This window comes from Stegodyphus dumicola, chromosome 10, assembly GCF_044657685.1.
Source record: "Stegodyphus dumicola isolate Sdum_Otavi_A_Nest chromosome 10, ASM4465768v1".
Taxonomy (NCBI): domain Eukaryota; kingdom Metazoa; phylum Arthropoda; class Arachnida; order Araneae; family Eresidae; genus Stegodyphus; species Stegodyphus dumicola.
The window spans coordinates 125956304-125969316 of NC_140777.1; the positions used below are offsets into that span (position 1 = coordinate 125956304).

The following is a 13013-nucleotide window of genomic DNA, read 5'->3' on the forward strand; positions in this document are numbered from 1 at the left end:
AGCAAAGAAAGGACTGCAATTATGGTCTTGAAATCTAAGAAGCGAAAAAACAATTCTGTGTTTTTCGGCAGGCTTAATTGCACTACTGTAAATCAAAAGGGGACATCTTCTGTGTTAATGGAAACTAAAGGAGTTGAAAAAGTGCTTTTTACAGAGATGTTAGTAGTAACCGTTGACGGTAAAAAACTGCTGCCTTTTGCAGTTTTAAAAGGAAAGACGATTCCAAAACAAAAATCCCTTGTCATATCATAATTAGGATATCCGAGAAAGGGTGGATGTCTTAATGAAAGTATATGTTAAAAGTGTATGGAAATTATACAATGTTATCTCATAGAAAATGAAAACAAACACCGTTTCTGTCATTATTCCAGGAGGACTGACATCACTCCAGCAACTAGATCAGAGTATAAACCTTTTTAATCTACGAAAGCTTTAAAACGAGCGGATAGCAGCAGGATCTCTCAATTTTACTAGAACAAGAAACATTCAGAGACCATTCACTAAATTGATTTTTCTCTTAGATTTTGGGTGCATGGACTCTGACTGATGAAGAAATAATAATAAAAGGGATAGATAATGTTCTCGATGGTTTACAAGACCATTACACATGAAAAGACGGAATTAACGGTAAGGAAGATGATGGTGACGACTTGCAAGTTGTAGAAGACGACACAGATAAGCACTTCTAGCAACATCATATTATGTGAGTGGACAACAACAAGGACGGGCGAAATTCAAGTTGTAGGGAAAGAGAATTCAAGATATATTATTAGGTATTTTAATGTTAATATTAATATGTATTCTTAATGGATTGTAGGTTTCCTTTAAAGAATAATCTTGTAATAGTTACCCGTAGTTTACGCATGACTACATTTCATTTATAATGTTATTTCTGTAATTGCGCTCTTCGAAAATTAAATTACTAACATAATTTTTCCTTTCGATTTTAGAACGATAATATTAGTAAAAAAGGGGAAACGTACGTGAGGAAATACGGTAAATAAAATTTCTGCTGCATGATGTTCTGCAAATGAAACTCTTGACCATACTGAAGAAGCATCTAAACTCTAAAAAATGGTTGCAGTGTTCTTTTTTAAAACCGAGTAGTGAGATACATTTCATTTTTCTAATACTCAGCATATAATTACTTCAGATTGTTGCGTAGCTTCTGAATATACAGACAAATAAGACAAAACGGGTTAGTATATTATAGTGATTCACCATGAAAATGTAATGGATAACGTTGCAATTCAAACTGCTGATATTTGGAAGAAATTTCACTAGTGCAATTGCCCCATTTTGAGACGTGCAACGTTATTTGCTCAAAATACAATTCCCAAGCCTGGAAACATTGTTTACTTAATAATCATGAAGAAAAATAAAAGGGAATCTCAAACGAACATTGACAGTACTGTTTTAGATCAAGGCTTATATGTATACTATGATGCCTGAATAGTCCGTTCGGAAATGTTCTACGACTTGCTGTGCGTTCAAATTAAGTTTGCTAGCTCAGTTACACTAAAAATAATGTACTACGTAGATTCTGTGAGATGAATTATCACCACCAGAATATATAACTCGAAAACAAACAGCTACAGAAATAACATTTCTTTAAATGTATTCAGTCTTACCATTTGTAATGAGTTAAATTAAAATATGTAACATAAAGTTACCAGGCGACTAACCATGGCTTAAACGCAAACTTCTTTGAAATTGTTATAAAATGAACAACTTAATCTAAATGTAACAGAGATTTCAAGTTTCGGCAGGACCTCGACAGAAATTCAAACTGTCCTCTTACCAAAACTGGATCTATCCTTATTTTACAATTTTCAGTTCAAGACTAGATCTGGAGCCACCAACAAAACTTTATACGACAAGGCAGTTGCGGTTAAAGCCTTCACACACTGCTATTCGTAATTCTAACTTTACAGTAAAACTGATTGTTCCTAAAATCTACACAAATTTTGAAAAAAAAATAAAGGCAATATATAAATTAAATAACATTTATTTAGCAAAACTTAAATGCGACAACATAAATGCTACAATTTATCTTTCAAGTATTTCCTATCCTTTGTATATTTATAAATCTTTTGAACACCTTTTATAATAACATAAAAATTCATATGTTGGATGTAAAATTGTATTTTCGTAAAAGAAATAAAAAAAGCAAATCTTTTCCAAAGTAACATTTATTATTCACATCACACAAGTTTTACAAATTTTCTGAATTGACCGTTCTAATTTGATCTTTCATAGAAGGTGCAAATGATCAGTCAGGTCATGATCAGTCATGATGATTTCTGAATAGGCCAAAGCAAATCCTTTTGCTTCAATTGAATCGTCAGAATGGAAGTGGATGAAGAGACGATTTCCAGAAGATATAACCTCCGGCGGAATCTAAAAACAAGATTTATTTGTGTTAGAATTAAATTTTGACAGACTTTAAAGTTAGTTTATTGAACGTTGCTCCAGAAATATGGGATTTACAGCTTTGATTTAATAAATAAATTAAGGAATAATATGCAGAGATCCTTCCTTTTATCAATTAAATAAGTGTTGAGACCCTATTGAACAGCCAAGCGAATAATTGCTTAAGTCCAAAAACAGAAACGTAAAACTGAAGAAGAGTTAATTAGCCTTTATTGCTCAAACTAAAGGTTAACAGGTGGTCCCTTTGTCAGAACGTACAACAAAGCCTCCACTAGAGCTTAAATAATAACATAACTAATGACTGACTAAATATATTTAGTCGAAGCTAACACAATTTCTAAACGAGTTAGCCCGTAATATTAAATTAGCTAGCGAAGCCATGTAAAGGCACATAATACGGCCGAGCGTAGTAACAACTTAGAGAGACGTAGTCAAAAGGCGAACGCGCGCTGCTCAGGAAATCTAATTCTCTTTCTCAGGTCAATGGAACTTTGACTTAAATACCACTCCTTCTCATTTGTATTTAACGCGATTCTAAAAACTTATTCTGGTAAGGAATTATAAGCGGAAATTAGAACAGATAGAAAAGTGTGATAAATTTAAAATAACTGTTATAAACTTAGGATAAACCTTACAAATGCTTAGAACAAAGAATAACCAACATACGCAAACTGAAAATATTTCTAAATTATTAAATAGTATTGTATTATTATCATTATTGTTAATACATTGATGATTTTGCGGAATTTCAAAATTTTTCACGGTGAATTTTACAGAAATCAGGAGAAAATCCGTGAATTTCTTTTACAAAAGTGTTAAGATCTTTCATTCGGTGGAAAGATATTGTTATGTTTTAATCTTATCATTGCTAAGATCTGCTTTGTGTGGAAATAAACAATGATATAGGTATGAGTCTGAGCAAAATTATTAGCGCCGTATTTTCAACTCTACAGGAAGAAATCATTTAATACTTCTTCTCCTAATCGCATAAAGGTGTGTGCTTTATATGCTTGCAAACAAATTAAGGAGTTAATAATACCCTTTTTGTAAAATCAGTACAAATACTGTCAAATACTCTACATCTAATACACATAAAAAATACTCCTAATTTGATATTTTGTGGAAATTACGAACAAAAAAAGTCAGAGGGACTTTAAACTCATCGATGCGGAAAATAAATACAAACTGTATATATTTAAATTAATTTCTAATATGATCTTGAAATATTTGTACTTAATTATGAAAAATGAAATAGTAGTTACTTATTACTTTCTAGATCATTATTATTCCTTTAAAAATTGCCAATTAATAATAGTATTATTTTATGTGTGAAATATGTTGAAAATTTAAAATGCTTTATTTTTTTTAATATCATATTTTAAAATTTAAATAATCTTCTTAATTTTATTACTTACGAAAATTTCTTAAAATAAGACATCTCTTCGTTGCGTTAATTTAATAATTCTCTATATAATTCATATATAAAATTACTATTATATGGTTTGAACTCTTCTATTATTAAATTAAAGCCTATAGGCCTTGAAAGATTACATAATAAATGCAGCCTGATGACTCTTCTGGAAGAAAGCGATGCATTTCAGGAAAGTATGAACTGCCTTTGCCTTATATCGTCTCTAAACATGGCATATGCTTAATTTTAAATACCGTCAATGAATTGTAATAAGTCTACAATTTCGAAACAATAACTTATGAAATGGTTAGGTTACTTCAATAGGTAAACTGGCTCATAATCACATTACATATGGGGAAAACCCCGAAAAGCAACCATGCAGCCAACCGTTCGTCTGGATTCGAACCCAAACCAGGTCGAACTACCAACATTCAGCGGACTTAAACCATAGGCCACATATAAGTTATAAGAGTTGGAAAAAGGGAAACAGCTTACATGAATTTCTAAAACTGCATTCCTGACTGATATTTTGAAGTTTTGCAAGCACAAATTCTGCCACGCTTTCTCCACCAATGAACGAAACATTTCCTTAAAAGTATTGGCTCTTCTTTTATTCTTCTCGGTTAGCTCCTATTCTTTCACCCAATATCTTTAATAAAATATATCATTCATTGCGAAGGAAGAATTTGAACAAAACCTTCTCATACGCGAAAGCTCTTGGTAATGCAACTTTTATTCATTCATTAGTAAACACTTCACTATCAAATATTACTATTACATCTGTAAAATAACAAAATAGCCACAGTTTTCATGAACTTATCAAATGCTTAGTGAAATCTTAGAAAGAATTTTTTAATTTATTTATATTAATCTTGCATCATTCCTTCTTTCATTTAATTGATCTATATGGCTCCATGATCAAGTCCTTCACGATAGTAATTTGGAATTCATAAAAAGGACTGAAATTAGTAACAAGAATTGATGTAAAGTAAATAAATGCCCAAAATGCATTTTAAATCTTATCATATTCGACTTCTGACCTAGCTCAACACGCCCAGAATAGAGAATTAGCTGCTGACTTCACTCGATATTCTTTAAATATTTCTCAATGTGAAAACATTTGGTGCATGGTGTGAGAAGCTGGCAAGATAGCACCCGCTATCCAGTATGACAGATAAAATTCTAGCATAGATTGAAACCTCTTGGACTGCAATCTCACCCCCTCCCAAATACGAAAGGAATTATTTATGACTTCATGGCAGCGATAAAACTGTTGCTAGTTTTGCCACTTTGAGGCACTGGTTTCGGCATATTTCGAAAATTAAAATTATCTGAAAGTCAGAAGACTTCATTCACCAATATAAATGTGAGTAATTCATAAAATAAACATGATGCTGATAACTACATTCCTTCGTATTTTATAAATTTCAACTCTCAGAAATATATTTAATGCCTTAATCAGCAGCTTACTTGGAGGAAACATATGAAAAAGGAGAATAAAACAGAGACAGCATTTCCTTAGCAAAATGATAGTATTTGGTATACGCGAAGAGGCAGTTTGAGGGAATTTTAAGATTCAATATTGTATTAAAGCATTTCGAAATAAAACTTGCCTGCTCATAATGTTACATTATTGGCAAGTCTTCCTAATTTTGGGGCTAGTGGTTGCGAAAATATAATAAAAAAATTTTATTTTCTTTCTTTTTAGTATAACAAAAGAGGAGTTATTATCTGTAACCACCTAAGCTATACATAGAAATACTGTTGGAAGCAATTCTTTCGCGTTTGCAACAGAGTTATACAAAATACTTTTGTTTCCCGTGAGAGTGAAACAGCACTATCAGGAATTTATATTATAAAAAGAAGGACTAAAATCCACCTATATTTCAACATGAAATGTTACTGCACAACCTCCTTGTAGATAAAATGAAGATACTGCTTCCCCATTTCATACCGAATCGGGATTGATAAAGACTTAAAGGTATTGCAAAAAGATCTTATAATACTTCTCCATCAAATTTCCAAATCTACGCATGAAGAAAATAAAATGAGGTACATATTTTGGATCTCAAAATATATGATTTGTTATTTGGTTTTTGATTCGAACAGAAAATGAGTGAAGGTGCAGAAACATAAAGTGCATTTGGATAAGTTTGACAAGTTTTTCGAAGGAATGGAAGAATAGAAAATTAGGAACAAATAGTAAAGAAGCATGTGACATCATACGGAAAGATTAGATGTCGAGAATGTTTCCAGAAACACATGCTGTCCATTCTCATTTGAATTTCTTTACTGATAATAATGGTAATAACGGTGCTGAACACGGAGAACGGTTTCATTAGCAAATTGTAACAATAGAAGAAACTTACCACCGGAAAAAGCAGCAACAGTACGCCAAGAAACGCATATAAGAGCCGTAAATCTTTATCATGCATGTCTAGATCTAGCCAGTACTAGACGAGGCGGAAAATGCATCATCCCACCAGGAATGTTCACAAAGCTTAAAAAGATGCTCGATGAGCTCAGAGATATTGCTACAAGTAATGGGATCAGTAACGTAAGCGACGTTCCGTTTCCGATAGGTATTCCGCATCCCTCCCACGCCGTCACATGTCAGTGCGATGATTCCACCACAGACTTAATTAATACAGAAACAATGCCGTCATTATTAGAGGATAATAATGTTCCTAAAATTTCATATGCTAATGCTGTAGCAAAGGTACCAAGAAAAAATAACCCAACTATTTTGCTATACCCAAAGCAAGAGCTAAAATGCCATATTACAGAGAAACTAAATCAGATCCTTCCCCTCAAAGAAATAAATACCAATATTGATTATATAGCAAATATTAAGAATGGAGGCATCGCGATCAGCAGCACTTCAAAGGAAGAACTCAACAAGATTACTAACGCCATAAACGTTTCCGAAGAAGCAAATAACTTAATAGAAATAAAAACACCAAGGGTTAAAAAACCGAAAATCTCAATCAATAATATCCCGAATACGTTACGACCAAAATTAGTTCTCGAAGAACTAGTTGACCAACTAAGGATTGATAAAGAGGAGATTTCACCTCTCTTTTACACAAAAGGCAAAAACCCCAACACCATTAAGTGGGTTCTCGAATGCTCCCCTCGTACTCTATCAAAATGTATTGAACGTAAGAAAATTATAATTAATTGGAGCATTCTCCCAATCGCAGAATTCTACGGAGTGAGGAGATGCTACAGATGCCAAGATTTCTCACATTCTGGTAGTGCATGCAAATTTAGGACTTATTGCGCTTTCTGTGGCGGACCTCACTCCATAAGGAATTGCAAAGAAGACGTACCGGATTGTATCAACTGTAAACTGTTCAACTGCACATATGGAACCTACATCAATACTTCACATGCTGCATTCTCCCCCAAATGCCCATTATATCAGAGGGAAATCTCAAAAGTTAAAGCTGCTGCAGTTTACACATCAAAGCAAGAAGAATAGTTAGCTTACTACCTAGTTTCTTTTAAGTTAATTTAAACTTCCCTTTCTATACATGAATCCATCAAGTACTACCGCCGCCCCTTCAGTTCCCCAATCTCAACTGTTTACGACAATTTTACACAATAATTCGCCTCCACAGGACAAGCTTAGAATCCTTCAAATAAACTTAGGCAGAGGAAAAAAGGCGTCAGAACAACTTAGTGAAGTAATTGAAAATAACAATCATGATGTAATTTGCATTACCGAGCCGTATTGCGTAAAAGGTGAAGTTAGATGCCTTCCCCTTCACTGGCAAATATTTCAATCTACCGAAAAGGATCCTCTAGTTAACCCACGTGCCAGTATTATAGTCACCAATACCAAATGGTCCCCTACAATTATATTAAGCCATAGAGATGTGATGACGATAAGTATTAACTGTAAATCAGAACAGCTATTAATTACTTCCATTTACTGCTCACCACGAGAGGATATGGGGCTGAATCTCCACACATTAGAAAATATCTTTAGTAATCTCAGAAGATCACAGCACGTGATTACAGGTGACTTCAATGCTCACCATCAAATGTGGCATTACAATAATACAGATAATAGAGGACATACACCAGCTGACTTTATTGCTACACACAATCTGTATATACATAACCTCTCTTCAGACACTCCTACATTTGAAACAACAAATGGTAAAGGATGGCTGGACTTGACACTGTCAACATTGAGTATCTCCAATAAAATACAAGAATGGAAAGTTCTTGATGATCCAAGCCACTCAGATCATAACTACATCTCATTTGAATTATCAGAAGAAATCCCCGACCTCAAATTAAGAAGATTTTCAATCTCAAAGCAAAAAGCAAGGCAATTTGGAAGAAAAATCTCCACATGTCTTCAGTATGCGGAGAAACTTATAGATAAATGCACATCACCCGATGCAGTCCATGATTTAATGGAAACAATTATCAAAACAATACAGGAGACAGCGACCAACACATTTAAACTCCGTAACGACAACAAGATTACGAAGACTAACTGGTGGACAAAGGAATTAAGACGTGAAAAGCAACATACAAGGGCCCTTTGTAGAAAAATGAAAAGTGCTCCGGAAGGGTTGAAAATGAAAATATGGATAAAATACAAGCAACAATTAGCAAATTACAAAAAGAAAATAACTGAAGCAAAATTACGCAGCTGGAAGAATTATTGCTGTAGTAATAAAGATACATACGGCCAGCTGTATAAAATGGCTACAAGTAAAGTTTTTAGTCCCGCACATATCGGTCTTTCGAGAGATCAACTCTCACGTAACAGCCAGCTTGGTAATGTCACTGAAAAGATTCTCAACAATATTCTAGATGTTGTTTTCCTAAAAGATAATGCAGAAGACGATGGCCACTCACATTCCGACATTAGATACAATAATACCGCTCCAAATACTCCAGACGATGTGGAATTCCACTCACAAGAAATTTCAAAAATTATTAAGTATCTTCCGAATAATAAAGCTCCGGGACCTGACGGATTAGACAACAGGATTATTAAGATAATTCACCACGCAATGCCTTTTCTGTTCCATAAACTACTAAACCTCTGCCTCAAATTTTATGTCTTCCCGAATTGTCTCAAACAGGGACAAACAATGCTATTCAAGAAAAATAATAAAGATCCTACGGATCCGGAAGCCTTCAGACCAATCAACCTCTTACCTGCAATAGGTAAACTTCTGGAACGTGCAATCGCGGGCAGATTACGCCACCACTTAGAGAAAAACGAAACCATAAGCCCCAACCAATACGGCTTCAGACCTCTCAAATCTACATCACATGCGATAGTAGAACTTCAAGAGCAGATCCGTAGGAATAAATTTTCAGCTCTCCATACAGCAGTACTCTGCATGGATCTCAAAAATGCGTTTGATTCCGTGTGGTGGCCTGGTATCCTTGAAGCCTTGCGCAACATTAAATGCCCTCGGAACATATTCAAGCTAATGAATAGTTTCCTAACAAACAGAGCAACGATAATCATCAGCAACAACTGTATAGTAGAAAGAAGAATAACGAGGGGCTGTCCACAGGGTTCTTGTCTAAGTGCAGACCTGTGGAACATCACCTTCAATTATATCACCTCCTACAAGTGGCCGGACCATACAAAGCTCATCGCCTTTGCCGACGATGTGGCCTTTGTAACAAATGGGCATTCAAGAGACATACTAGAAAAGAATAGTAACGAGACTCTCTCCATATTCCATTCCCTCTGCGTCAATCAAAAACTAATAATTTCAGAGCCCAAATCACATATTATTTTATTTCCAAAACCGGGCAAATCGCTACAAAGGCTACCTTGCATTAAAATCAATAATAGAAGAATCAAGATCTCAAAATAAATCAAATTCCTCGGATTGAAAATTGACCAAAAGTTTTCTTGGATCCCACACCTCATGGAAATTCGGAAGAAGACCCAAACTATTTCTAGAGCCCTCGCAAGGATGCAAGGCACAACGTGGGGCCTCAAGTCGAGGATGCAAAACATTCTCTATAATACCGTGATCGAAAAAATAATCCTCTACGGGGCATCAGCATGGACTCACCCTATGACAGTGAAAAAGAAAAGACTCTTATCTTCGATCCAACGCCCCTTCCTCTTACAAATAGCAAAAGCATACAGAACTACCTCAACGGCAGCTCTCTGTGTATTAACAGGAATCCCACCCCTCCACCTGAAAGCAAAAGAAGATGCAGACTTAGCCACGTTATTCCACCTCAAGAAAAACATAGAGGTAGAAGATTAAAACCTGTGCCCCCTTGATTTTGAACAGCCACGAAATCCTTACCTAAGACACCCTGCAGTACATGCAAAACTCAGAATATCTACAAAAGAAGACACCCTCAGTGTACCTTCATTTCCAGTCGTGTACACAGATGGGTCAAAGTTAAACGAAGAAGTAGGATGTGCGTTCTTTGCACTCCTCTCAGAACAAGATACAACAGAATGGAAAGGACACCTAAGGAACAACAACAGCGTTTTCCAAGCTGAGCTTTCAGCCATAAAACACGCTATTCTATGATCTCATCAAAAGCATCTAACATGTGTTACCATCTACAGTGATAGCCAAGCGGCAATTAAAGCTGTCAATGATGCAAGAAACAAATCATCAATAGTGCAAGATATCTACGATTTATTATCACAGCGCAAGAGAACATCTATAAAAATAAAGTGGGTAAAAGCGCATGCTGGACAAGCCCAAAATGAAAGGGCAGATGCGCTTGCTAAAAATGCAGCTCAAGACCCATCTCTACCTCCAATCAATGTCCCATTCCCTAAATCGTATGTGAAACATATGTTGAAAAAAATTACATTAAAAAAATGGCAAACTGAATGGGAAAATGCAGAAGTAGGTAGAAGGCTTTTCAACTTCTACAAGAAACCCACATATGATCCAATCTCTTATAACTTCTTCATCAACATATTCTTATCTGGACATGGTCCTTTCCCCACGTACTACTTTGCACGAAATTTGAGCGAATCAAACAAGTGCGTATGTGGGGAAAAGGGAGACCCAGAGCACTATATTTTCAAATGCCAGCTCACAAAAGAGCTACACTGCAAAGGAAGGTCACAAATTACGCCTGAGTACATTAAATGCATGCTAACGATACCTCATTTACAACAAAAGGTTTCCTTGATTATGAAGAAACTTTTTGCATATAAAAGAGAAGACATATGTCAAGATGCTATCGCATCTGTATAAATACCTCTTATTCTACAACTTGCAAAAATAATGCAAGATTTCAGAAATATTGCAAGTGTCTGAAACAGGCTAAATATGGTATAAATAGTTTTTATAAAATAGTTACATTAAGAATTTGGACTGTATTAGTGTAATAATTAAATCATTAATTAAAAAATAATGTAAATAATATACGACTCTATTAGATATATTAGTGTAAATGTAAGTATTATGTGATTTTCTAATGTATATTTTCTATATTTATGATACATTAATTTACAAAAATAATAATGTAAGACTTCAGTGCTGATGCATTTGTGTGTAACAAGTTAAAAAAATGAAAGGAAATGTATTAATAAGAGAATTCGCCTTAGTAATTCAACTAGGTATGATAAAATGCACAAAAAAAAAATAAATAAAAATAAATAAATAAATAAATAAATCTTCAATTAGCTCCTTAAAATGATGTTTATTTTAATTCGATGTAACTAGATATACTAATGTAAATATATTGTTTGTATGAAGTACAATGTACAATGAAAGTTTGTATGTATGTTCGAAGTAATTGTTATTTCAATCTGCCATAATTATGTTATTTCAATCTGCCATAATCCAACTTTTGTTGATAGGTTAATTTCTTTGCAATAATTGTATGCTATGTCTTTGTAATTGTATATTCAATACGTAAGTCTAATATTAATGTAAAATTACTATGTAAATGTCTTGGTAGGCTAGCATCCGATGCGGGCCAACTAAAAGCCCAGCGGGGTACAGTAGTGCGGCGGAGCAACACCTGTAAAAGTCACTGACGAAGTTCTGGTGCTCCGTCCACTTTTCCCTGTCCCTGTCCCTGCTTTAAGAGGGGAAAATTTGTATTTATAAATATTGTTGTAACTTCTAAGCAAGAGCCGGTATTAGAGAATAAAGTGCATATTTGCATTCAGAAGATGAATTTAATCTAAAAAGTGCTTCTTGTTTTGTTTACTTCGGTTTTGAAAATCCTCAAAATGCGAAGAAAACATTGTTAATGGGTGTTAAAATGCAACATGAATTTTTCTATAACTTCAAGAACCAGCTTAAAAAGTAAAATGCATATTCATGATACAATGATGACATTTAGTAACAAGAAAAACATTTTCCATCCCGGTATCAGAAAAAAAGGCGGAGGAATTTGAAAACAGTGTTGCGTTAAGAATAACAAATGCACTTAATTTACGTTTACAATACTAAATTGCTAAATAAAATTAAATAACTAGTCATTTATTTTATCAGTAAATATTCATTGTTTGTAACAATTATTCGCTGCAATTAAATTACAGTTCGAGATGAATTAATGATTGCTAGTTTTATACGTATTTATTTACATTTGAAAAACTTCCTCACCAATATGCTTTACAGTAATAATTTAGAGCAGTAGTTTAATGGTGGGTAAGAAATCAAGCTAACTGTGAATAATTAAAGGCATTAATGTATTACTCATTCAAACTCTCATTGACCATTGTTACCTCATAGCTGCAAAACGTCCCAAGAATGGTTTCAAATCCATCCTGGATTTCCACGTAATCGTAATTGCAAGGTACACTAGCCTCCAATTCGAAACTATGGAATGAAATTCGAAACTATGGAATGAAATACGAATCTTTCCTGAATTAGCTGCTGTTATAATTCAGGTGCAATTCTCCCCAGGATCATACATTTTATTTCCATAATCCAGAAAATAATAAAGAAGGGCCGGTTGCGCTGAAGCAGTCAGTTCTCCTCCGCACACTGAAGGTAAGCAAAAAAGATGAAATGATTTGAGAATGAATGAACAATGAATGACAAAGACAACTTAAAATAAGAACAACGAACCTACAAAGCTTAAAATACAAATATATCGTGACTTTTACGAAATATCACTATTAAATTTACACTTTGTAATATCTAGGTCATACACAAAAATTCAATACTATATAATTATA

The 13013-nt window shown here is 34.1% G+C and overlaps 1 protein-coding gene across 9 annotated transcripts in view; it reads right to left on the minus strand.

Moving 5' to 3' along the window:
* Positions 1-2197: 2197 nt before the first annotated feature.
* LOC118191211 (uncharacterized) overlaps positions 2198-13013 on the minus strand; it is a 65944-nt gene continuing 55128 nt past the window's right edge. For all 9 annotated transcript variants that reach the window (XR_015043694.1, XR_015043696.1, XR_015043693.1 and 6 more), the window contains one exon: positions 2198-2400. Coding sequence is in view for 3 of the 9 variants with exons in the window: in XM_085826102.1 (XP_085682228.1) it covers positions 2254-2400 (147 nt within the window). In the remaining 6 variants the exon portion in view is untranslated. The remainder of the gene's footprint in view (positions 2401-13013) is intronic.